Source organism: Aspergillus viridinutans (assembly GCF_018404265.1).
Source record: "Aspergillus viridinutans IFM 47045 DNA, scaffold_3, whole genome shotgun sequence".
In the NCBI taxonomy this organism is placed as follows: domain Eukaryota; kingdom Fungi; phylum Ascomycota; class Eurotiomycetes; order Eurotiales; family Aspergillaceae; genus Aspergillus; species Aspergillus viridinutans.
In genome coordinates, this window is record NW_025091219.1 from 2,870,229 (window position 1) to 2,895,447 (window position 25,219).

A 25,219-nucleotide genomic window follows, 5' to 3' on the forward strand; every position below is an offset into this window, starting at 1 on the left:
TCAATATCGGTAACTATCTAATTATCAAAATGGAATCTCGCCCCAAACCAACACCAAGCAAAAGCTTCCTCAAATATCACGCGGGCTGGCGTCGCGTGGTCAGCAATTTCAGCCCGTCGTAAGTCTGCTCATACTGCTGGCATAACCATCCCAACACCTCACTGACAATCCACAGATGGTTCTCCACCACAATGGGCACCGGCATCGTCGCCATTCTATTCCATATCATCCCTTTCGGACACACATACCTGCACTACGTGTCCATCGTCTTCTTCATTCTCAACGTCGTTCTCTTTGCCGTAGTACTCTGCATGTCCATCCTCCGGTACACGCTGTACCCCGAGATCTGGGCAGTGATGATCCAGGACCCGACGAACTCGCTCTTCCTCGCGACCTGTCCGATGGGTTTCGCGACGCTGATCGAGATGTGGGTGTTCGTCGTTGTGCCGGCCTGGGGAGCCTGGACGAGGACGGTGGCGTGGGTGTTGTGGATTGTCGATGCGGTGGCGGCTGCGACAGTGACGGTGTCGCTGTCTTTTATTCTGTATTTCTAGCGACTGCTTATGCGATAAAACAGGCTAACGATGATAGGATCTCGCAAACGTATATTACGTCGCTTGAACGCATCACCGCGCTGCAGCTTCTCCCCATCGCGGCGACGATCGTTGCGGCAGGGACCGGGGCGGAGGTTGCTGAGATCTTGCCAGATACGCAGCATGCTATGGGCACTGTGCTTGCATCGTATATTCTCTGGGGTATGGGGATGCCTCTCGCGATGACCATTTTGGTAATATACTACCAGCGCTTGGCGGTACATAAGCTCCCTTCCCGGGAGACGATTGTCAGTTGTTTCTTGCCGCTGGGGCCGCTGGGATTCGGGGGATTTGGGTAAGCCGTTATTCCACGTTATACAACTAAATCTGACGAGATAGGATTTTGTATCTTGGAAAAGTTCTGCGCAAACTTGTCGAGACTTACGATGTGATCGACCCCGTGGCGGGATCGGTCGCGTACACCTTGGGGCTGTTCATCTCGCTGCTTATGTGGAGTTTCGGGCTAATATGGCTTGTCTTTGCCCTGGCGACAATCTATCACGCGTCCCCGTTTCCATTCAATATGGGCTGGTGGGGATTCACCTTTCCGCTGGGCGTGTATGCGGCCAACACCCTCCTGCTGGGTGAGCAGCTGGATTTGATGTTTTTTAAGATTTTTGGAATGGTAAGCATAAATCACCCTTTAGTAACTTTAAATACTAAATTAGACAGATACTCAGTGTGGCCGTCATCCTCCTGTGGCTGGTTGTAGCCGCCCGGACGCTGCACGGCGCATGGCAAGGGAGTCTCTTCTACGCACCTTGTCTGCAGAATCTAAAGAGCAAGGAGGATCCAGCAGAAGCTTCTATTCGCCAGGCATGATATAAGCCCTTAGTGCACAGTTGCTCTGATATAGAACTCGCCAATTTTACTCCGATTAGGAAACCCCGCTATCCTCCTTCGTCCGCAGAAGGCGCTAAGCAAGTCACAGCCAATCCCACCCTGGTCAATGCGGGATATCACCAAAGTACCTAGTGCTGACAAGGAATTGGAAATTCCAGCCGACCCGGCGCCTCGTATCTGCGACTGAGATATCACATGGTGACATGGACGACGGATCGCGTGCGGCTGAAGACGGGGGTGCGTCTTTCATTTTCTGCCCCTCCCAGACTCTCCATCATTTCACTTTCTCCAAGACATAATGGTACGTCCCTTCCCCCGACATATACACTGTACATGATTTTAAGCTACGAGAATAGGAAACCGAAAACGAATTCCCCTTCCTCGAGGAGGTATACACCTCTCCCTCCCAATCCAAGATCGAGTACGAATCCCCTTCATCGTATGACCGGGAAACAAGTTGACATATACGACGTAGTTTCGTCTTTGTCCACGGTCTCAACCCCCGCGGCAGAAGTGACCACCCCTACGAAACATGGCGCCATCAGAATGGCACCTTCTGGCCGAGGGATTACCTGCCGCAGGATATCCCGCACGCGCGGGTGTTCGTGTACGGATATAATTCGAACGTCACGAATCCGCAGGCCATGTCGACGGCGAGTGTGAAGGATCATGCAAATACGCTGTTGAATCTGCTCGATATGGAGAGAAGTCCGCAGCTGGTATGTCTAGCTTTATTTGACAGGCCGCGGAGGCTGACGATGGTAGAATACGCGTCCGCCGAAAATTGTGTTTATCGGACACAGCTTGGGGGGCTTGGTGATTAAGCAGGTAGGTAACATGATGTAAACTTGAGGATAGTGAGACTGATGTGATAGGCTCTGCTCAATGCGCATGAAGATCCCAAGTATACGGCTATCCGGCTGGCGACATGCGGACTCGTCTTCTTTGGGACTCCCCATCGGGGCGCCAAAGGTGTTGAAGTCGGCAAAATCGCTGCCAAGGTCGCTCGCTTCGTATCGAAAGGACATGCGAGTAATGAGCTGCTGGATTGTCTCGAGTACAATTCCCTCTTCACGCGACAAATGTCCAGCCGTTTCAGTCACCAGCTGGAGGACTACCGGGTCGTGAGTTTCGTGGAGGGTAAGGAGGTGTTGATTGGAGGCGCGGGGCCGGCGTCCGTCAGCCATGTAAGCCTCCTCTTCGTGGCGATGAAACAGGAACTAAAGAAGGCAGTTGGTTGTAGAGGAAGAGTCGGCCGTGCTGGGCCTCCCCGGCAATCGGGAAACCAGACTCAAACTCGACGCCGACCACTCGCAGATGTGCAAAGTCGGGTCGCGAGGCCCCATGTACAAACTCATCAAGGGCAACATCAAGCAGATCGTTGACCAAGTCCTCGTCGCTGAACAAGGATACGTCCCGCAACCGTCGACGTCGCCCCATCCAGGCCCTCCGTTACCTCCGCGCATGCACACCAACAGCAGCTCGCCCTACCCTAGTGCCACTCCTCAGACCACCCAACGAATCGTGGGAACAATGTACGCGGCGGTCGACAGCGATCCGCGCTCCATCCAGGCCGCCGAGCACAAGAACGCCGGGCGCTGGGATCAAGCCCGCAACCTGGAGTATGCCATCTTCCAGGAACACCTGCGGACGCTGGGCCCGGACCACAGTAGCACAATTGAGGTGGGCTACCATCTCGCCGAGATCGACCTCGAGGCCGCGTACCTCACCAAAGCAACCGAATGGTGCAAGTGGGTATCCGACCAGGGCCAGCGCACGTTGGGGCCCCGGCACCCGCTGACCCTGCGAGCCGAGAGCCTGATGGGCGATATCCTCTGCGCACGAGGCCGATACCAGGAGTCCGAGTCGGTGTGTGCCAACGTCCTCGCACGCCAGCAGATGAGCATCGGCGACGACGACCTCGACACGCTGGAGACGCGCCGCCGCCTCAGCATGGCGTACAGCAATCTCGGCCAGGAGCAGAACGCGGTCAGCATCGCCGAGAAACGCCACGAGGCGCTACAGCGCGTTCTCGGTCCGCAGCACATCCGCGTGCTGGCCTCCGCTCTCGACATCGTCGAGGTGGTGATCACTGCACGTACGCAAAACGCCCAGAGGCTCCTCGAGATGCGCTTCAGCGGGGAGATCGCCAACACCACGGCGCAAACGGGCCTGATTGCGCGCGAGACGACCGACCTCCTCGGGCCGCGGCATCCGCTTTCGCTGCGCGCCCTGCGCCTGCAGGGAATCCTAGAGATGCTGCAGCAGGATTCCACCACTGCGTCGGAAACACTGCGGCGGACGCTTGCAATGGCAGAAGAAACGCTCGGGCCTGACCACCCGGAGTCGATGGCCCTGGTCGCCACCATCGGGATCATGTACACACTACACAGCGACGGAGGGAACTACATCGCGTTCATGGTGCCGGGGAGCAGCAACAACAAGCTGGAGATGGCGGGGCCGTGGCTGACGCGGTACCTGTCGTGGGCAGAGGCGCGCAAGGGCAAGGACAGCGCCGACGTGCAGTCCATGCTGGATATGCTGGCACAGCTGCACATGGCCCGGGAGCAGTATACCGAGGCGTACAAGTACTACGAGCGACTGGTGGAGTCGTACCAGGCGGCGGGGATGGCCGTTCCGGAGGTGGCGCAGACAAATATGCAGACGTGTCGCACGTATACCATGCTCCTTACGCAGTACTCGTCCCGGGGAACCGGGTCGGCTATTGAGGGGATACTGAATTCGTTTGTGAAGAAGCGTTTCTAGCCTTGTTTCTTGCTATGGACAGGATATATCACATTCATAACTCTCCATCAGTTAGAGAACTTCTCGGGGACCTTGTGTCTGCGCTAATTAGCCATTGTACTCTATTGAAGGGAATTTGGACATACCCAGTAGCCTTCTCGAACTGCCCCCTGGCGGCATCGGTGATCTTCTCATTCGTCGACCGCATCTTGGTAGAGTCGATCTTGCCGCCGCCGAAGCGCTGTTCAACGGAGTCGAGGCCTGTACAATCAGCGAACGTCCATCAATCCATTCAGTAAGGAGTGTATATTACCCCTGTCAACGTAATCCTCCTGCTGGCCCTGTGGCTGTCCTTGAGTCTGGTTGGCGGATGCGGAGTGGCTTCCGCCGAGCTTGGAGGCGAGACCGGAGAGTTTGTCCATTTTGTTTTCTAATAGATAGAGCTTGTTTTTCTTGAAGTGTTGAGATGGAGGATGAGAAGGTGAGATCAGGGTAGAGGGGTTATATAGCGCTGTTCAGCGGTTGATCAGCCCCCGCAGTGGTATGCGTCATTGTGGATGTGCCTGGCCCGTTTCCGTTGAGTGGTGCAGTCTGATTGGATAGACGGGGCAGCAGGGTAGATTGAGTTTAGATAGAGGTAGAGGAAGGTGGTGTAAGATCTGTGTCTTTGATTGGTTAGTTGGATAATGGTAACATCAATGACGTCATTACTCTTTTGCATATGTGTTCTACTACTACATTTCATCCCAGAATCCAAACCCGCCAATACATCGAAGAGAGACTGCAGCTGGTGCGATACTTTAATTCGTTGCTGGGCATCACGCAGTGCCCAGTCCCAGACTCTGCTAATAGAAGAGAAGGCAGTCAAAAGGGTCTCTGACTGAAAGTCTCCTCAATATTGGAATCCGGGCGGTAACTAGCACAAGGATTCATCCAACCTTTATTCTATTGCTCTCAATCTGGACAGAAATCATTTACCTCGTCGAAGCTATCAACATCTGCTATTCACTATTTCCAGTCGAGGGTGGCACAACCGCTTCATAGCACGGCGATAGGACTAGTCTATAAATACGTCCGCAAACAGGGTTAAAAAGGCCCTCGGATAGAGGGAAGAGGATACCACCCATTTTTCCTTGGCCAATTTTATTTCTGTTTCGCAAAATTTATGGTCTCAGATCAAAGCGGCTGTAATTGGAGGGTCGAGTGAGTCATGAGCAAACACCATAAACTTCACTTTACACGTATTACGTCCAGGGAAGAGCACAGTAGGACAGCGCTGCCACCTATCCAGGAAGCGCTGTTAGGCTGGGGTCCTCAGTCCGAAGTAGTACCAATGAGCTGGCCAAGGACCACCGCAGCCTCGCCAGGTAAATACTTATCGTCCACGAAAATCAACCTGATACCCCCATTGTTCTCTAGAGTGCGGATCAACCGGATTCGTTTCTCAGAGGCGCGCTTGCTGAGCGCGGGTCTGAGCATATTGGCTACTGTTGTGATGACCCAGTTTTCGAATTGATCCAGCGGTGGCGGTGGGGATAAGACACCGTCGAATTTCACATTGATGTCGCCGACATTGACCTGGGGATCCGCTTCGATAGTCAATTCAGGCGGATCTGGCGGATCGTGTATCGTCTCGTTGATGCGCAACGACGATCTGATGGAAGTATCGTCGCAGCGGATACGCAGACGAGCACCCGCGCTCAATACGTCGTGCCCGCATTTATCCCTCACTGCGGCCCTTGCGGATCCCTCCGCAGTAACATCGATAACCGCTTTCATTCCGTCCGAGGTAATCTCTGCCGCCTGCAGCGTTGTACGGAACCAGAACCGCGCGGACACGTATATGCTCCCACCGGTGGAGGTGCTCTCATCATGACCCATGCTGGCGTAGGGTCGTGCGATCTCTTGGAATGACCGCTGACTCAGCCCCAAGGCTGCAATCTGCGCCGGAGTGAAGACACGGTAGTAGTCAGGCCTGGGAGGCACCACATCATTCTGTTCCTGTAGCTGGGAGCTTTGAGCATTCTTTGTGCTGGCTCCGGGTCGATAGTGTTGCAACAGCGAACGTTTATGACTCTCCTGGCGTGAAAGCCAATCGAAGGCGGCTGAGGGCGTGTTGGCTTCTTGCAGAGCGGCCACTTCGGTTTCGCAGTAACAAGGAGGGGGTAGGTTGAGGCTTCGAACAGAGAAAACGATGAACAGGTACGAGATGTTGACGCCATGGACCTTGACTGTCCGGTAGTCAAAACGCAGGAAATCGAGCTCCATGTTGAGCACATGATGCCAGTGATCCGGCATGGGGCGTGATGCAAGATAGGCGGGAAGGGCAAAGCCGAGAGGCCCTGTATTGGATATGATCTGGTCTAGGTACCTGTTGACCTCTTCCCTGAAGTCGGAAACGCTCTTATACGGCCCCAGGATACCACTCTCATCTATGATATTCACCAACGTCGAGTTTACCATCACATCTGCGCGCAGAAACTGGATCTGGAGGGTATCATTGGTTGCTGTGACCATGGCTGGTTGGCAATAGACATTCAGGGTCGCCGAAACGACCGCGACAGGCCAGAGTGGCCCTTCTTTCCGAGAKAAGGTGAGCAGCAACTCGCCTGAGACGACAAATTCCTTGGTAGATGCGTCGATATGTACAAAGGGCCAGGGTTGACTGTACTGCGTCTCGAGATCGAGTGTCAACTTGAGGTAAGGTCCTCTGCCAACCTCCAGCTCTGGCGCGGTAAAGGGGGCGGTCATGAGGTTTGTGAAGGATGCCTCTGATATGCCAAATGCAATAGCATTGACCCACGGGTCTGATTCTGCATCTCGGAGAACGTCGCATGTGACGTCTGCAACAGTCGAGTCGAACCCGAGGAGGTCGATTGTAACTGAGACGTCCTCACCGCTGGAGCCGGAACTGAAACCCAAAGAGTACATCCACAGTGAGTACTTATCGCCAGGGGGTAGACGGGAGAGTTCCCGGGATGCCCCCACTGTTGTTGGCTCCCTGTCTGGCACGTCTGTCGAGACGCTGTTCATGTACGTATCATCTGGAGATCGGATACTCAGGTAGGTATAGTGTTCTCGTCCTTCGGCCTGTCCGTTTATGGTCAGACGCGCAGCTGAGAATATGTGATCGTGTGATACGCTGAAATTCTGCTGAGGAGGGTTGAAAAGATCATCTGCTTTTCCTTCGAAGCGCAGGCTGGTGATGATGGTTTCAGGCATTCTTGCACGAAACGTGCAGCTCCAGCCGCTGAACTCGAAGATGGTGGAAACAAAGAATTGCGAACTTTCTCCTGAAGCAGAGAAAGGAGCAACAAACTTCGGGAGAGTGACCTTTCAGGATGGATGAGTCGTTGCTGGGGTCTACAAGCTGTACAATATAGTTGAAGGTTGAATCTTGCGTCCGGTCACTGTTTTCTCAGCGAGATAACTGTCCATTTTATGGAGCTGACGGACTACTAAGTGTATGACGACATCGACCACAGGCCTAGAATAGCATGTCTGTACTAACAACCATCCCTCAATTCACACGACTCAAGACAGACACATCGAAGACAAGGCCCCTGATTGAGCTCACAGCTCACACAAAAGCTCTGGCGTACTAAAGGCTTACATATCTGATGTGCCATGCATGTAGTGTGCTGCACATAGCCATGTGAATCAATCATGGGTCCAGATAAGGGCTTCCGGGCTCATAAGTATTGGACCAATACCCCTAGTTAAAAACGTGATATGCTACGTGGTCTACTATATAATATTAACACCTTTATATTTGCACACGCAAAGTGGAGGTCGTACTTCTGGAAAGAATGCTGGGAAAAGGACGATGCTGTGAGGAACCGGGCTCACAGAAGTCTTCTAGTCTTGTAAGCTTTGTTAAGTAGTGACTGGTCTGTTTAGTGTTGACATTATTCGAATACTCAGGGTATCACTATATGACCATGCAGAGATGTTTGGAATGGTCACACGACAGCATCCGAAGGCAGGTTTATACCAGGCTGACTGGACTAGCCAGTCTGGGCTTCGATATCAGACGAGAATACCCGCTCAATGACTGGGATCCTCATCTATCCATAATAACCAAGGCCCCAGTGATTCAAAGTACGGGGCGGGTTAGCATAGATGAAGTAGAGGCAGGAATTTACGTGGGAAGTCTCCCAGCCTAATACTTTAGCGGCCGTCAGGGTCTTGGACAGCCAAACAAAATATGTATCTGCCTAGTCTTTGCTCCATTAATCTAGCTTAGCTTCTAACCCCGGTCAGTGTCACCTTTAATGGCCTTGTATTGCACCGCCCCGTCTTGAGCACCCAATCAGGTAGAAGATAAACCCAACCAATGAGTCAATGCTACGTATGGAGGATCTGCTTGTCATATGTCCCTTAGTGACTAACTTATTATGATATCCAAACAGTAGAAAGGCATAGATAACCGCTGCATCTCATCTTCTGCTCAGTTGCGTTACAACTTGCCTTCAACGAAAGTCAATACCCCCAGTCCATATCAGGTAGGATCTTCACTCTTCCATTTACCTACAGGATAGAAATGTACTGACTGTTTGCTACAGACTAGGAAAGCATTATCATGAAGCTCCCTCATAACCTCATCTTACTCCTCGGATCAACCTCCATCGCATGGGGGGTTCTACTTCCCGCCCCAGGCGCCACTGAAGGAGAATGCGGACGTCTAGGAATCATGTATTATGATCCGGACAATCTCCCCGAAGGCGTAAGTCCAGAAGATATACGCCATTGCGATGCTCATCCCTTGAGCGCCCAGAACTACTGGGGTTGGGGCGACTATTTGCCGCGGTGGTTGTTCCCTTAGAGCATGAAATAGGGATGCCGACGTCGTTCTATGGGTCGATCGGCCGCGGTGCTATCTCTCTCCTGGATTGAATGAATTACTGGTTGAGATTGACCATGAAGACTATTACTCCCTCGTGCTGTGCTGCCCAAAGTGCAGGGATGCCCGTATTATGTTGTCTTGGTTTGTCTGGGCCAGGGTCGGATCGAAGCATTTTTACACCACGATAGGATGAATATATTCTCATCATATCCGTAATTCTGGCCCATGTATAGCTAAGCAGATAATTATCGCAATGGATTCTGATGGGAGCGGTATACTGGGAGTGTCCGTCGTACCAGAGATGTGACCATGCTTGATCGTGCAAAAAAGTGGTAGACGTCATTCTGCAGAATGATCATCTTTATATATGAAATTGCCCGTAGCCCCGTACCATGGTTGAATCTGGTCAAGTGGTGACAATATTCCATTCCAGACTTGAGTGCATGCTGCCACAGTTTAGGTAGATTAGACACCAGTCCGTCGTCTACCCCGGTGGTGCCAACGCCTCAGCCATCCACAACTTGGAGAGTTAAGCCCATTCGGCTTTCTTTCCGTTGACTCCACGGAATGGTCCGAAAGTCAATCTGAAGCCTTACAGGCTAAGTAAAGCCAAGTTTACCTACTAGTAGTCTAGTACCTAGGTAGTACTCCGTTGTACCCGTTCTAAACGGCAGACAGCATCTCAGTGGGTCTCCGGACTTGCAGCCTCTCTCCGAAGGTGACTATTGAGAGCATCCAGGTATTTAGGTATCAACGGAATTCATTGGCGATGATTGGACGAACAAGTACTCCTTGCTTGCAATAACAGGAATCTTATTGATGGTGAGACAGAGCATCGCCATTTATATCTCGGAAATCATAGGTTGCTGATTGACTGCTCCTATTGCGACCGAGTCATCCCCCGGCAGTGACCACATCCTTCAATTGTTTTTAACTTCTCTGTCAACCACCAGGAAGTGCGTTTTGGATATTGAAATATCGGTTGTACCTACGAAAGATACCTGAATTGATCTTCCCTTCCTTCGCCTTCTCAACTTCATGAACAATCGTCATGATTCTACACGCTCTTCAGCCCAGAGTTCCGATGCTGAGCCGTCAACGGCATCTAAGAAAACACGTCCATAGGCAAGTACACGAACTCATCATGCGTTGGACTCTTTTTATTTTCTTGTTTATTTTGGATCTAAAGCTGACTCGAATTCAACAATCACAGTCGTCTCCTCTCTACCACCTCTCGTCAATATGCCGATGCCAAATTGAACAGAGTTTCTTCCAAGATTACACAACCTAAATCACAGGGTGCCTCGCAAGCGATCTATATGCCACTGGTTTGGAGGAAGCAGATATGAACAAGGCCCAGGTGGGGATCTCCTCGGTCTGGTTCGAGGGGAACCCTTGCAACATGCACTTGATGGACTTGTCCTTGCTGGTACGCGTCTCGGTTGCCAGGGCAGGCCTGGTTCCCATGCGTTTCAACTCGATTGGAGTGTCGGACGGAATCAGCATGGGCACCAGTGGGATGCGATACAGTCTGCAAAGTCGTGAGATCATCGCGGATGGCATCGAGACTGTCATGAACGGGCAGTGGTATGACGCGAATATCTCGCTTCCGGGCTGCGATAAGAATATGCCTGGTGTCGTTATGGCCATGGGCCGGGTCAACCGTCCCAGCATTGTGATTTATGGTGGTAGTATTAAGCCTGGTTGCAGCGCTGGGGGCCAGACTTTGGATCTGGTCAGCGCGTTTCAGTCCTATGGCCAATATATTAGTGGTCAGATTGATGAAGCACAGCAATTTGACATCATTCGCCATGCGTGTCCCGGAAGTGGTGCGTGTGGTGGCATGTATACTGCCAATACCATGGCCACAGCTATCGAGGTTCTCGGGCTTACGGTTCCGGGAAGTAGTAGTTGTCCCGCGGAAGATCCACGCAAGCAAGCGGAGTGCGAAGAGATTGGAGAAACGGTCAAGAACCTCTTGAAGGAAGACATCCGGCCATCGGATATTCTGACTCGCCAAGCATTTGAAAATGCAATGATCGTGGTCAATATCTTGGGAGGAAGCACCAACGCAGTCATGCATCTGATTGCCATTGCCCAGTCCGTGGGGATCAAACTCACCATTGATGATTTCCAAGCCGTGTCGGATAAGACGCCGTTCCTGGCAGACCTAAAACCATCAGGAAAGTATGTCATGCATGACCTGTACAAGATCGGCGGCACACCGGCCCTACTCCGCTTCCTGCTCAAGGAGGGTTTGATTAATGGGTCTGGCATTACTGTGACCGGCAAAACTATGAAGGAGAATGTTGCATCTTGGCCTGATTTCCCTGAGGATCAACCCATCATCCGACCGCTCAGCGATCCTATCAAGCCGACGGGTCACCTTCAAATTCTGCGTGGATCTTTGGCTCCCGGAGGCTCTGTCGGGAAGATCACTGGTAAAGAGGGTCTCCAATTTGAAGGCACTGCCAAGTGCTATGACTATGAAGATGCGTTTATTGAGGCTTTTGAACGGGGAGAAATCAAGAAGGGCGAGAAGACCGTTGTCATAATCCGGTATGAAGGTCCAAAGGGTGGTCCTGGTATGCCGGAAATGCTCAAGCCTAGTGCCGCCATTATGGGGGCAGGTCTGGGTCAGGACGTCGCCCTTCTTACCGACGGTCGCTTCTCCGGAGGCAGTCATGGATTCCTAATTGGTCATATTGTGCCTGAGGCAATGGAGGGCGGTCCGATCGCCCTGGTGAAAGACGGGGACGGGGTGATTATCGACGCAGAGAAGAGAGTGGTTGATCTGGATATATCCGCAGAAGAGATGGAGAAGAGGAAGAAAGAATGGAAGGCGCCTGAACCTCGGGTAAAGAAAGGCACATTGAAAAAGTATCCTGCTCTTGTCAGCGACGCCAGCCACGGCTGTGTCACCGATGGGCCACTCTGATGTCTATATCCATGTGGAATGTAAATATAAGCATTTCGATTATCCGATGATTTGGCACGGAATTAGGTGGATTGAAGAAACTCAATGCCCAGCAACCCTGGGTTCCACCGAAGACGGCACCGCATATCTCCGAGATACTAGTTCTCAATGCTCGTGAGGCATTCGGGCAGTAGTGACGTGGCTACTGCATATTGTTAGATTCTCGACAGAGCAATCATGCTAAAAGTGGTACATGAATTCCGAGTTGTAGAAAGCTTTGTGTCCCTGCGTATGTTGGATAAGCATTAAGTTAGCATAAACCTTAGACATCCCGCCTATCGTCCAATCATTGGGGACAGTCGAGTGGCAGTGTTGACATTATGTTGACATTATTATCCGAAAACACCGAGCTATCTTACTTACTCAGCACATGCTTAGCAGTGAGCGCGGTGGTAAAGTTAGCGGGATGCGCCTCCTGCAAGTGCTGGGACTATTACCTTGTCTGGAATGGAATCGTCAACTCCAGCCCTTGTGTATATATAGTTGAAGGAATGTTGCCATCATCCTCAATTCTCCTCATATTGTTACTGAATCAACCACACCGTTTGCATCTCTGGTCTCTGTCCAACTGTTTCCAAAATGGTCTTATCAGCCGAGGCAATAATTGCTCTCATAGCTCTATTCATTGCTTCTGTTCCTGCCACTCGGTTCGCGGTCCAGAACAGACGACTGCTCCGGCAGTGGTGGAGCCGAGGAACCAGTCCATTGTCTGGTACGATCTTAGTCTCCGATGCTTATTTATCCTTGTGGCGTTATTCTAATTCTTTATTGATATTGTAGTCCATCACCGACCGAATGAAGAGAACCAGGAAAATGGTCCTGGCCCTCAGATAATTGATACAAGTGATGCATCCCACCATCATCGCCATTCTTCATTATCCGAGCCCTTTTATACTGCGCCGCAAAGATATGAGAATTCCAATAGAGGACAATCCGCAGAACGACTGGAAGGCATTTTTTTCTCCGTCAGGGTGCGCATTTCCATATCTGACAAAATTATTCTGGATTTTAGTTAATGTATTGTCCATGCCTTCGCAGTTCTGTGTCACTGGAAATACCAATGTCGCTTCTTCGTTGCATGAGGAATTACACCAGCTGGTGTAGGAAATTTCGAGTCTTTGGATGTGATTCTACTGATGATGTCTATACTTGTTTGTTTGGGGGTTTATACCAATAGATTGTTGTTCGCAATGTGACGACCATTACTACCTTATCGGTCACCTTTGCTGCTGTTGTTCCGAGTCTTCTGCCCTGCACACTGTCTACCTAGTTGGTGTTGTTTGATTACTTTGCGGAATTACCCCGGAACTCTTATACTGTTATCCGATTCTCTCTGTGTACATAATTTTCCTCCTCTAGACTTGATATCCTACCCGACTGCTACCATGTCTTGATTTGCTGAAGCGAATGTCCGACGCAACACATTTTTTAGTAGTGGATATATATGGCAATACATATTTTTCTTTTCGTCTGTTACAGTTCCTCCTCTTCAATAAATAAATGAAGCTACATACTCTTTATATGCTGGAGGATCGAGGAGAGGAATCGTGTACACCAGTGTCGTCGCAGTATTCAGTTAGCTAATGCTCAAGTACTACAGTTAGATTGACTCCACGAGATACGTTATTCAAACCCTTTTTTGATAAATAGTCTCTCCCAAGAAGATGAGAAACACGAATGCAAATAGATAACCTTGCGGATGACTGTATACATACCAGATAGGAAGTGCAGATAACACAGGCATTGACATAATAGCATGTCTTAATGTACGAAAAAATAATCTAAACGACCAGAGCCTCACCTAGGATTATGACCATGTGCTTTCAGGAACAATGCATCACTGCATACTGTTATATGCAGTCTGAGGTAATTATTGATAATGAGGTTACATCCGAGGTGAAGAATTCTGAGACGGTGTCCAGGCAACTAGCTTAAACCTGGTCTTATTGTCCAATGTAAGATCTTTGCTTGGACATCCCTGTCCGATTGTGGTCCTTCAGACGCTACTACTTTTCTTGTTGGATATTGGCAAGTCTTTGTTGGATATTGGCAAATCTAGTGAACTTGACCCTGCTTAGATTCTCCGCAGGGAGCCGTCCATAAATGAACTACCAGTATTCAACCCTTGGATTGGATGCTGTACCCTGCTTCTGTTGGTTTTTGACTCACTTCTACGGTGATCGCTCATTTGGATACGACATAGATGGGTGGCCTGATCAGGGTATTCTCTGGCTATAAAGGCCACGGGAGCGAGAGTAGAAATCCCTCGCATTACCAGATTTCCATTGTCCTGAATTACTTGCGATTCCTCAATCTAGTGAAACAACCTACTTCGAAATCCTCATCTTTAAAATTCACATTGACTCAGATCAGCCATGAGAATCAACATCATTAGCATTCTCTCCCTTCTCGCCGCCAGCAGTCTCGCCATGGCTACAACCAGATACACCGAGCCTGTCCCGGAGGGAATCCCTGTCCTCGAAACCCGCAAACAACTAAACGACATGGCAGACCAATATCCCAATGGGACCGTGGACGATAGGAACGGCGGCTACTACCTGCTCGACCACGATGGCACTGTGCTGGCCGTTACGTCTGATTCCCTATGTGAGGAATTAGACGCCTCCATGGAATCAGCGAGAAAGTTTCATGCCGACAACCTGGACGGTGAGGCCGATGTTCTTCCTAGGGGCGATAATGCGGCTGCTTCTTGCTCTCACCCGCGCTGTCATACCCACGCTTTGTGTCGCTCATATAGTGATTGCCATGTTTGTTCGTCGAGCTTTCATTGGTGTTTCTAAACCGGATTTACGATTCTGCTTGAAGGAGGTTGTCTTTAAGACAAGGGGAAATGGACTGAGGGTCATTTGAGGGTTACATAGGTTGATCTTGTTGCGTGCTAGGTATTCAACATACCTGTGAAGTGAATGGATAATAATTGCTTTTGCTCTGGTATAGGTAGAGAAACTAAGGTTCTGAATCAAGTGCAATTCTTTCGATATTTTACTATATTCTATTAAGGGCACGGAGTCCCGGGGAGATACTTTACCTAGGTAGGACCAGCTTCAGAGGTGTGGCTCGTTTGGCAGCTTTATACGCTCCACCGGGGCCTCGAAGGCAGCTCACGCTTCCACCGTGGGAAATGCAACAAGTTACACAAAACTCGATCATCTGCAGGTGTGTTGCTCCTCGCCCAAGAGCCTCCGCATCTAATGAGGGTCATAGAGTCAAGAAATCACGTAAGTAGTTCTCGACAATATCACAGAATAGCTGCTAATCTCTTATACTCAAACCTGAACCCTTTCCATTTCTCGAATTGGCAAAAGGTTTGGATGCCAGGGTTCGGGAGCCATGTGAGACTGCACTCCAACAAGCAGTCTATGAGTCGACCCCCATTGTCATCCAACACCGCAAATGTGTATAATATCATAGCCCGGCTGCATACATTCTGCATGGTACAACCTACTTGATCTTCCCGAGGCTCCTCCATGGGGCGATGTAGGGTGAGTCTCGCGTTGAAATGCCCACGACCGCGTTCGAACATTTGTCAAACACCAATTTCTAAATAGATGGCCGTAATGGATCTTGCATGTGAGATCAAGTTCCTACACGTATGTCTCAGGATAGTCACCTTACACTGGAGCTTTCAGGCTGGTATTAACTGCTATTCCAGCTTTAATTACCATATAGAGAATCAGCTCATCATATACAAGGTTTCAGGACCATCATGTGTCCTCTGACATGGTCACAGATCATCAGCCAAGTACAGATTTGGGACAAACTCCAAGACAAGGCGAGCCTTACCAGCAGAAAGAGATAGATTGCTAGGACAATCTCACATTATGGGTTTAATCAAGAATCTATGATCACTGTACAAGGGAAAACTACTCAGACTGCATTACCCTAGCCCCGCATCCCCGCATTGTCCAGCTTATTTGGTCGTGATGTTGATCTCGAACATCTTCCGGGGTTATCATACTCTTAAGGAGTCTTACTTAAGACAAGGATGGTCACCGCTATCAGCAACCCACACAACAGATAATATATCAAAATCACCAACCAAACAGATAGAATTTACGCAGGCGAAATTGGAGAATGCCTCGGACGCCCTGTACGAGGCCTACGCCTCCAAGGGCCCCGAATGGCACCAGCAGATGACCCGACGCTTACTCCGAAAGGTGGATCTGCATCTCCTGCCCGTCCTGGTGGTGATGTATCTGCTGAATTTCCTGGATCGAAAGTATGTTTCCTTGCATCGACGTGAAATCAAGCTGACTGTTTCTGAAGTAATCTCTCACAAGCCCGGCTGGGTTCATTGGAAAAAGACCTGGGGATGACAGGGACTGACTTCAACTTGGCGACGAGTATTCTGTTCGTCGGATACCTGCTCATGCAGCTCCCGTCTAACCTGCTGCTGACGCGCGTGAAGCCGTCGTGGCTGCTGGGTGGAGCGATGGCGATCTGGTAGGCTCCCTCTTGGTTCGTCGGTTCGGTCTGACCAGTCAGGGGTATTATATCCGCATGTCAGGCGGCAGCGACCTCCTTTACCGGGTTGGTTCTTGCGAGGTTCTTCCTAGGATTTGTGGAGGCACCGTTCTTCCCGGGGGCGATCATGTTGATGTGTGTATACACCTCAAGCCTATTATGCATGTAGCTGATTTTGTAGGTCGAGTTGGTATACAAGGCAGGAGGTGTGACTGCAGTTCTGCCATCCAAAAAGAAAAAGAGCACTAATCCAACTAGTTGAGCCATCGAATTGCCTGGTTTTACGCCGGCAGCTCCCTGGCCAACGCGTTTGGCGGCCTCATAGGCGCCGGCGTACTGGGCAATCTGGACGGGGTACACGGAATCGCGGGCTGGAGATGGCTGTTTATCATCGAGGGCAGCATCACAGTCGGCATATCACTCTTCTCGACTGTCTTTCTTCCCAACTACCCGGCGACCACCCCCTGGCTGGACGAGACCGAACAAGCCTATGCTCAGTGGCGCCTCATCAACGACGCCGGCGAGGCCGACGATACAAACGCTGTCAGCATGAAAGACGCGCTGGCGATGGTGTTCCGGGACCGACGAATCTACCTTTTTATTCTACTACAGCATAGCTCACTTCTCTCGCAGACCTTCCAGTACTTCTTCCCAACGATTGTCAAGACACTGGGCTACGGGAGCATCGAGACTCTGCTGATCACTGCGCCCGTGTGGATCGCCACGTTCCTTGTCTCTCTGTTGGTGACCTGGACGTCTGGACGGACCAACGATCGCAGCTGGCATATCATGGGGTTGATGAGCGCGAGTGCAGTGGGTTGTATCATCTGCACAGCCACGACCAACATCGGTGCCAGGTTCTTTGCCATGTTTCTGTAAGCTGCTTACGCCTGACGAACCAAACGACATACTGACAACGGCAGGACGCCCATGGGCGCTGTGTCAGCGTACCAAATCATCATAGCCTGGGTGGCCAATTCCTTCCCCCGTCCGCTGGTCAAGCGCTCCGCGGCTATAGCGACGGCCAATATGATCGGAAACACGGCGACAATTTATGGCAGTTATATGTGGCCTTCATCGTCTGGACCGAGATATGTTCCCGGGGGCAGTGCGACAGCCGTGGTTGCGGTTCTGGTGGCAGTGCTGGCGTGGGTGATTCGGATGGTGCATGCGAGGATGAACAAGAGGCCGGAGGAGGAGAGGGACCATGAAGTGGAGAATCCAAGATTCAGATACATTCTATAACTGGCTCCTAGTTCTGCAGTGTGGAAACAAAAGTGCCGACCAAATGCAGTTGAAACAATCCAGTTGAATAGCGCTGCCTAGACAATGCACATAAATCACCCGAAACGGCAAATGGAAAATGTTATTGCCTAATGCCAGCTCTGACAACAACAACAAATACTCTGGAAATCAGCCATACATGGCCCACATTCCGGGCGACGCCGAGCCCTGAATGATTGGCAGTTCTTCTGGAAGTTCCACTGTTCGGTTCTCTGCAGCCATCCGATTCGTGGAGAAGGGCCCTTTGGAGATGGGTCGATGATGCTTGACGGCTGTCCCGGAAGTATGTCCTGAGCCCAAGAACCGAGTATATCTACTACGTCAATTTTAGGTATCAATGTTCTCGTCTTCCAAATAGTCAAGGCATCGACATGAAGGCCATTTTCACCCTTCTAACGGCCCTGGCCGTGACCACGGCAACTCCCCTCGACCTGTCTATCCGAGCCCTCCCAAATGCTCCCGATGGCTATACTCCGGCGAATGTCTCCTGTCCAGCGACACGACCCAGCATTCGCGGTGCAGGGTCGCTTTCTCCGAATGAAACCTCCTGGCTCGAGATTCGTCGCAACAACACCGTCCAGCCCATGAAGGACCTGCTTGGGCGCCTCAATCTCACCTCCTTTGACGCAGCGAGCTACATCGACCGCGTGTCCAGTAACGCATCTAACCTGCCTAATATCGCGATCGCTGTCTCCGGGGGCGGATACCGGGCTCTGACCAATGGAGCTGGAGCTATAAAAGCTTTTGACAACCGAACAAAAGACTCAACGGAGTCTGGACAGCTCGGAGGTCTACTACAGTCAGCAACGTATGTATCCGGACTGAGCGGAGGAGGATGGCTCGTGGGCTCGGTGTATGTGAACAACTTTACGACCATCTCAGACCTCCAATCCGGAGGCAATGGCGATGTATGGCAGTTTTCCACGTCTATCCTCGAAGGCCCCAAGGCCAGACACCTGCAGTTCCTATCCACAGCCGACTACTGGAAGAACTTGCTCACAGCAGTCGACGGCAAAAGCAATGCGGGCTTCAACACCTCGCTAACGGACTACTGGGGTCGCGCCCTGTCCTACCAGTTCATCAACGATCCGACCGGGAACGGCGGGCCAAACTACACCTGGTCGTCCATCGCGTTGACCGACGCCTTCCAGCGCGGAGAGATGCCGCTCCCCATCCTGGTGGCAGACGGCCGCAACCCAGGAGAGCTGCTGATCGGCAGCAACTCGACCGTCTATGAGTTCAACCCGTGGGAGTTTGGCTCGTTCGACCCGTCCATCTTCGGCTTCGCACCGCTCGAGTATCTCGGCTCCCGCTTCGACAACGGCCAGCTCCCTAGCAGCGAATCCTGCGTCCGCGGGTTTGATAATGCAGGCTTCGTCATGGGCACCTCCTCCTCGCTGTTCAACCAGTTCATCCTGCGGCTCAACACCACCGATCTCCCGGGCCTGGTCAAGAACGCCTTCTCCAAGATCCTCGCCTCATTGGGCCAGGACGGCGACGACATCGCCATCTACGCCCCTAACCCGTTCTACGGGTATCGCAATTCGACCGCGTCCTACTCGCACAGCCGCGAGCTGGATGTCGTCGACGGCGGCGAGGACGGCCAGAATATCCCCCTACACCCACTCATCCAGCCCACCCGCCACGTCGACGTGATCTTCGCGGTCGACTCCTCAGCCGACACGGTCTACAGCTGGCCGAACGGGTCCTCGCTAGTCGCTACCTACGAGCGAAGCCTGAACAGCTCGGGAATCGGCAACGGGACGGTCTTCCCCGCTGTGCCGGACGTCAACACATTTGTCAACCTAGGCCTAAATACCAGACCGACCTTCTTCGGCTGCGATCCGGCGAATCTATCCGCACCGGCGCCCTTGGTGGTCTACTTGCCGAATGCGCCGTACAGCGCGCAGAGCAATACTTCCACCTTCCAGCTGTCGTACTCTGATACCCAGCGCGATGAGATCATCACGAACGGGTATAACGTGGTGACGCGGGGAAATGCAACCGTCGACAAGTCCTGGCCGAGCTGTGTGGGGTGTGCGATCCTGCAGCGGTCGATGCACCGGACTAACATGTCCATGCCGGAGGTGTGTAACAGTTGCTTCAAGTTGTACTGCTGGAATGGGACGGTGGATAGCAAGACGCCTCGGACGTATGAGACGAGCCAGATTTTGGACAGTAAGTCTACTTCTGCGGCTTACAGGGGAGGGTTGAACTGGCTGGTGGGTGCGTTTGCTGTTGGGTCGGCAATGTGGATGATAGTTTAAGTAGATGATATAGAATCTACCTCATTGGAGTGTGGGTGGATGTACGGTTCGATTGTTGGTTTTTGATGCCATCTACTCACTAGCATTTTGCGGGGACAATTGAAGACATGACCTTGCGCATTTCTTGTCATACAGCACCTTCCTTGTTAGCACTAGTATATACTGCAAGAAACATAAACACGATCCCCCTTTGGAATACACATAAGTAAAACAACCCAGTAAAAGAAGAGAATGCCCTCATCATTAGCCTCACTTTCCCCAATCCTATTGCGGAACTAAACCCCATCCCCAATGCTGGTGTGGAGACAACTTTCTTCCGGTCATCCGGCTCAAGGGGTTCAGTGTTGTTTTTGACTAGTCAACAAAAGCATCCTCTCGGTGGGCGGTTTCTCGGACGGTTCCTTGGACGAGGTAGATTCTGTTGGCTGGAAGCCAGTGGATATTAATACCATAGTATTTAATATCAAATCATCACCTAGTAGGGATATTAAATACTTATATAGTAGTACATTAGATACTACTGTACTAGGATATATATATTATGAATGTGTAGTATCCATAGTGGGTATAACCTTAATATACAAGGTGTAGGTGGTCTGGTGGTGTGACCACCTAAGGCCTGCGGAGCAAGCAGTAAAGCCATGGCAACTATTAATAGTGACTACTCAGTCTACTCTATAGTAAGGGGCATAACTAATTAACTATAAGGGAGAAAGGCATTAATAGTTACCTGGGGGGCAGGGCCCCCCAGACCCCCCCTTTTATTATATTAGGACTCTAGGATAACATGAATTATAGTAATTAAGATCTGGGGGGCGCTGCCCCCCACGCCCCCTGATATAGGTGGGAGCTTAGAGGGCATGTGATATTAAGTTTCAAGAGCTAATTAGAAGGCTAGAAAGTAGACTAATTAGAAGACCAGAATCCCTTTTTTTAGACCAATCAGATTGAGCGCCAAGACAGAAAGCTGAAAGGGTATGCAATAAGACATGCTTCGTTTCGCTCCGCAATAAGGATTTAATATTAATATGAATAAATAATACTATAGTATTCTACACAACGGCAAGCGGGGCGCCGGAAACCACGCCCATTTGCCCATGGTAACTTGCTTTTTAACGTTTCACCGCCTACTTAATGAAGAGTATGAGGGTACTCGCTCGAAAGGTCGGGGTAGCCGAGCTTCTAAACCCCCCTGCTTCTCCTGGAGACTCACCAGAACAAGAAACTGTGCAGCAGTCCATTGCCTGGTTGGACCTCAACCGATCATTCCATGTTCTGTTTATTAACCAACTATCTCACCACACTCTTCATATAACCCTCGCTAGCACCCAATGTTCAGAAAGGCGCGAGAAAATGATCCGAATTCGGTTGCGGTAAGCACGCAGTTCTTGCAGGACTGTCTTACAGACGACTCTGATCTTTCGTAATGGCTCATCTTCCAGCAACTTATGTCTTGGGCTGCCATCTGTTTCCAGCTAGGGAGCATTTGATGGTTAGTCGGAACTGTCCAGGCCTTGGACCAAACTTGCGCCATTCCATCTCAGCCGTCTTCTCCGGGACAAGCTTTTTCGTTTGCAAAATTACCATTTAGCAGGGCCAGTCCTGACAGAAACCTACTACATAGCAAATAACTCGTCGCCAGTCACAGCCTATCCGTTAGGTTGCTATAAATAGGTGGGTTTCGTTCTACAAGTATGACGAAAATTCTCTAAATTATTATCGATCACCTTCAATGCACCTGAAGTGGAAGGAAAAGAGGTGTGTGCTTTGTTGAGCCTGTGTCACAACGGCCAGACATTGTATCGCCCGCTTTGATCTTAACCAACAAGCCAAAACTTCAGCTTTAGAGCAGACCTTGCGACTAATCATCACAGGGATAAATGAAGAGGAAGATAACTTGATTGAGCGCACTTTGCTGTGTAGAATTAGTTGTTTGCTAGATGAAACTTAATCGCAGTCCAGGTTGGGCCAACCAGAGTGCCTGATTTGGCGCTTTTGTCACGCCCATTTGTGGCGCCTAGGCTTCGCAAACCCACACAGTTCTGCCCCCTCCTTTGATCTAAATGCCGCATTTGACCACCACCTAGCACCAACGCGATGCTTGAAGCTTTCCAGGCTGAATGGACTGATTGGGTGTTGCATAGGCGCCCATCTCAGCTGGATGTGTCACGCTCGACACCTCATCCCGTAGCAATTTGCTTCCGGGTTGGTTTCACTGGATATAAATTCCTGGCACCATGCTCTGTCCAAAATGATACTTTACTTTCTTATATTCAGCTTCTGCATGTTCACACGCCAACTTAGCTCGTTCTTCTCGTGATGTTTAAACAAACGAAACAGCGTCTATATCAATTTATTGGTAAGGTCAAATTGTCTGACCTTCCAGCCGCGTGGCAAAACCCTGTTGATTCAGTTCTCTTGAATCAAGAACAAGCGGTATGTGAGCGCTTGATACAAAATCCCACTATTTCTACTGACGGATGTCACAGAATCCGGATTTCAAGTTCGCCGAGATTAGGTAAACCATCCCAAAATATTGTTTACCTTGGAAATTCTAGAGCCTAATCTATGGCTTGCAGAGGTTCTCAGCCACACCTTTCTCATGATGATCCGACTGATGAGAAAGAGGTGATATCAGTTCGTCTCAAAAATGGCGAAGTTAAAACTATACAACGAATCCATATCCACCAAGACGGCTCAGTGCGGAAGGTGAACTAGGCTACAGAATGCCACAAGCTTTGCAGGGACCGTCTGTGTAGCGTTCTGAACCAAGTGATCGATCTCCGTCTTTCTCAGGATCAGGTTGTTGGTAACACGAAGGACCAAGAGTGAACTGCTCAGCATGATGAATCCATCTAAGATCCAGTGAATTTTAGTCATAGTTGCATGAACTCTCGCGTTGTGGCAATTTCAAACTATGTAGACCTTAACCAAGGGTCAGATAATAGCTCTTTCGCTGTAGGTCGATCTTCTGGTCGCCACTGCAGCATTTTCCGTATGAAGCGGAGAAAATTCTCTTGCTGCTCGCCCTGTAAGTTGCTTTCAATGGCCTCTAAAGACGTAAGAGGAATTTCAGCAGAGCACTTCCATTTTCCTATTTTCCACGGGTCAGAAACACGGACTGAGAAAAAGGAGACGAGAACTTGGTGAGCCTTACCGCTACTATCAAAAAACTTATTTGCATATTCACTTTTCTCGAGCATCTCACGTGGTGGTGGCCCCAAATACGCAATCATTTCAGCAAGATGGTGACTATCCGAGTCATGTTTGTCTTCATCCTGAGCATAGAAAAGATGGCCTTGCTCGAATAGGTCCCAGGCCTGCATAAAGCGTGTTTAGTCGAATAATAAATAAATAGATGCGACATTGATAAACATACCACGACTGCAAGGTTCCAAATGTCGATCTTTTCATTCCAGGGCATGCGAAGTAGTACCTCCGGGGCCCGATACATAAATGGCTGTACATCATCGCAATATGTGCCTGACTCTGACCCAAAGCGAGCCTCGCCGAAGTCCGAGAGCACGGGACGTCCATGTTTCTTTGGAATACCCAACTTTCGAGAATGATAGATTGCTCGATCCCCGACCAGTTTGTGTGGACTTGGATTTAATATCTCGGCCTCCTCAAAGTCAACGAGAATCGAGTCATCTTCAATATTGAGCATAATGTTCTTTTCTTGTATATCTTGTATTATACATCAGCATAGAACATTTCAAATAACGTCGACGGTGCTGACCAGTGTGGACCACGTGCGCCTCGGCGTGTAAGAAATCTAGCGCAAGGAGAATGTGGATGAGAGTAGGTTTAAGTAGGGTTTCTGGGAAAACCCTTCGTGGGCACCGATTTCGAAGCTCAAAGAGACTCATGCCCAAGGGTGGGTGAACGAGGCATTGGTAGAAGTGGGAGCCATCGGCTGAACTGAGCTGGAACTTATCCAAAACAGTTCGCACGAGAACAGTACCAGCGTGGCAGGATTTGAGACGTTTGAGGTATTCGTAAACCTGGATTTCTCGTTCTGCATGAGTAGAGTCACGTTCGTATAGTTTCAAAGTAACATAAACGTGCTCCCTGTGCCTATTATTTCCCCATTCCCCCCAGCGATTCGCAACCAAGTATGGAGGGACTTACTCTAAATCTCTGCAAAGCCATACTGTTGAATATCCGCCATAGCCCAGTTTTCCAACCACTTGATACTTCGACTGAAAGACATCGCCGATCTTAACAGGAAAAAAATTATCATGGGAATACCATGCTAGTTTTTCCTCCTCCACTTTGTCCATCGGGTCGAGAAGGGGGCCAGGAGGAAACTGTCGGGCTGGCGATGGAGGTCGCCGGAAGAAGGGGACTCTAAGGGCCCTAAGCATACGTGACACACGTTTCATGGCAACAGGGCTCTGGCAAGTCGAGATGCAGAACAATACTTGATGTGTTGGAAAGGCTGGGTTTAATACGACACCCAACGCGTGGGAAATGATCACGTGCCGGGGTTGCCCAGGTGACTAAGCGATGTGGGTGTTGGAATCGGGAAGCACACTGCGCTCTTATTGGGGGACTGACTCCTAATATAGCTAGCTTGCTATGCAAGACGGACAATTCACTATATTGATTTGATTCCTTCCACTGCTTCTTGGGATACAAAACAGCAGTTTGTGTTCCATTGTATTTATGCTGCTGCGGCATTTCCCCGTTTGCAAAGGCACTGCCCTCGATAAAATACTGCCCAATCGCATAGCCGCAAGGAGCTCGCACCATACCGGAGAAATCATGAAGAGCACAATAGGCAGTGTAAGACAAAATGTGGTGCTTGTGCCCTATGCCTTCGAGTTGCTGTCTTCTGGATTAAACTCTACAGTCGTCCTGTTTCGGCTTTGGGATAGAACTGTTTCAGCGTCCAAGGTAAATTGCTCATATCCATGCCTATCTAAACCGTCGCTACCTGATAACAGTCCACATGACACCAGTCTACGCCAAGCAAACACTGCGGGGAAAGAGAATTATGTTGGGATTGCCAAAGGGTCAGAAAGTTAGCAAGCGATTTTCAGGGTTCGTCGACCATTTCTCCAGGCAAGCGAGAGCTTCCTTTGCAACCGCACCAGTACTGAACGGTCGCCAAACCCGAAATATAGATGATTCCGCGTGCGTGGATCGTTCCCACGTTTGAACATCTTGTCGCAAA

General features: G+C 50.4%; 8 protein-coding genes across 8 annotated transcripts; 5 read left to right on the plus strand and 3 right to left on the minus strand.

Annotated features, from left to right (window-relative positions):
• Nucleotides 1-29: 29 nt before the first annotated feature.
• Nucleotides 30-1,415, plus strand: Aspvir_005917 (TDT family transporter; the record flags this gene model as incomplete). The annotated part of the gene is made up of 5 exons (XM_043269127.1): nt 30-118; nt 176-544; nt 592-888; nt 933-1,218; nt 1,266-1,415. The coding sequence occupies 5 exons, from the start codon at nt 30-32 to the stop codon at nt 1,413-1,415; spliced, it is 1,191 nt and encodes a 396-aa protein (XP_043125062.1).
• A 319-nt stretch (nt 1,416-1,734) lies between these two features.
• On the plus strand, nt 1,735-4,202 carry Aspvir_005918 (LipA and NB-ARC domain protein; the record flags this gene model as incomplete). The annotated part of the gene is made up of 6 exons (XM_043269128.1): nt 1,735-1,737; nt 1,793-1,857; nt 1,912-2,155; nt 2,202-2,264; nt 2,312-2,623; nt 2,670-4,202. The coding sequence occupies 6 exons, from the start codon at nt 1,735-1,737 to the stop codon at nt 4,200-4,202; spliced, it is 2,220 nt and encodes a 739-aa protein (XP_043125063.1).
• A 47-nt stretch (nt 4,203-4,249) lies between these two features.
• On the minus strand, nt 4,250-4,603 carry Aspvir_005919 (uncharacterized protein; the record flags this gene model as incomplete). The annotated part of the gene is made up of 3 exons (XM_043269129.1): nt 4,250-4,280; nt 4,328-4,442; nt 4,495-4,603. 3 exons carry the CDS (start codon nt 4,601-4,603, stop codon nt 4,250-4,252), a joined length of 255 nt encoding a protein of 84 aa, XP_043125064.1.
• Nucleotides 4,604-5,495: 892 nt separating this feature from the next.
• Aspvir_005920 (uncharacterized protein) lies at nt 5,496-7,403 on the minus strand (the record flags this gene model as incomplete). The annotated part of the gene is made up of 1 exon (XM_043269130.1): nt 5,496-7,403. The coding sequence occupies one exon, from the start codon at nt 7,401-7,403 to the stop codon at nt 5,496-5,498; it is 1,908 nt and encodes a 635-aa protein (XP_043125065.1).
• A 2,969-nt stretch (nt 7,404-10,372) lies between these two features.
• Aspvir_005921 (dihydroxy-acid dehydratase) lies at nt 10,373-11,965 on the plus strand (the record flags this gene model as incomplete). Its single annotated transcript, XM_043269131.1, has 1 exon — nt 10,373-11,965. The coding sequence occupies one exon, from the start codon at nt 10,373-10,375 to the stop codon at nt 11,963-11,965; it is 1,593 nt and encodes a 530-aa protein (XP_043125066.1).
• Nucleotides 11,966-14,379: 2,414 nt separating this feature from the next.
• Nucleotides 14,380-17,734, plus strand: Aspvir_005922 (putative MFS transporter; the record flags this gene model as incomplete). Its single annotated transcript, XM_043269132.1, has 7 exons — nt 14,380-14,671; nt 16,076-16,244; nt 16,292-16,468; nt 16,511-16,624; nt 16,671-16,695; nt 16,748-17,364; nt 17,413-17,734. 7 exons carry the CDS (start codon nt 14,380-14,382, stop codon nt 17,732-17,734), a joined length of 1,716 nt encoding a protein of 571 aa, XP_043125067.1.
• Nucleotides 17,735-18,144: 410 nt separating this feature from the next.
• Nucleotides 18,145-20,040, plus strand: Aspvir_005923 (lysophospholipase family protein; the record flags this gene model as incomplete). Its single annotated transcript, XM_043269133.1, has 1 exon — nt 18,145-20,040. The coding sequence occupies one exon, from the start codon at nt 18,145-18,147 to the stop codon at nt 20,038-20,040; it is 1,896 nt and encodes a 631-aa protein (XP_043125068.1).
• Nucleotides 20,041-22,955: 2,915 nt separating this feature from the next.
• Aspvir_005924 (uncharacterized protein) lies at nt 22,956-24,425 on the minus strand (the record flags this gene model as incomplete). The annotated part of the gene is made up of 4 exons (XM_043269134.1): nt 22,956-23,360; nt 23,420-23,727; nt 23,780-24,117; nt 24,172-24,425. 4 exons carry the CDS (start codon nt 24,423-24,425, stop codon nt 22,956-22,958), a joined length of 1,305 nt encoding a protein of 434 aa, XP_043125069.1.
• Between the last annotated feature and the right edge of the window lie 794 nt (nt 24,426-25,219).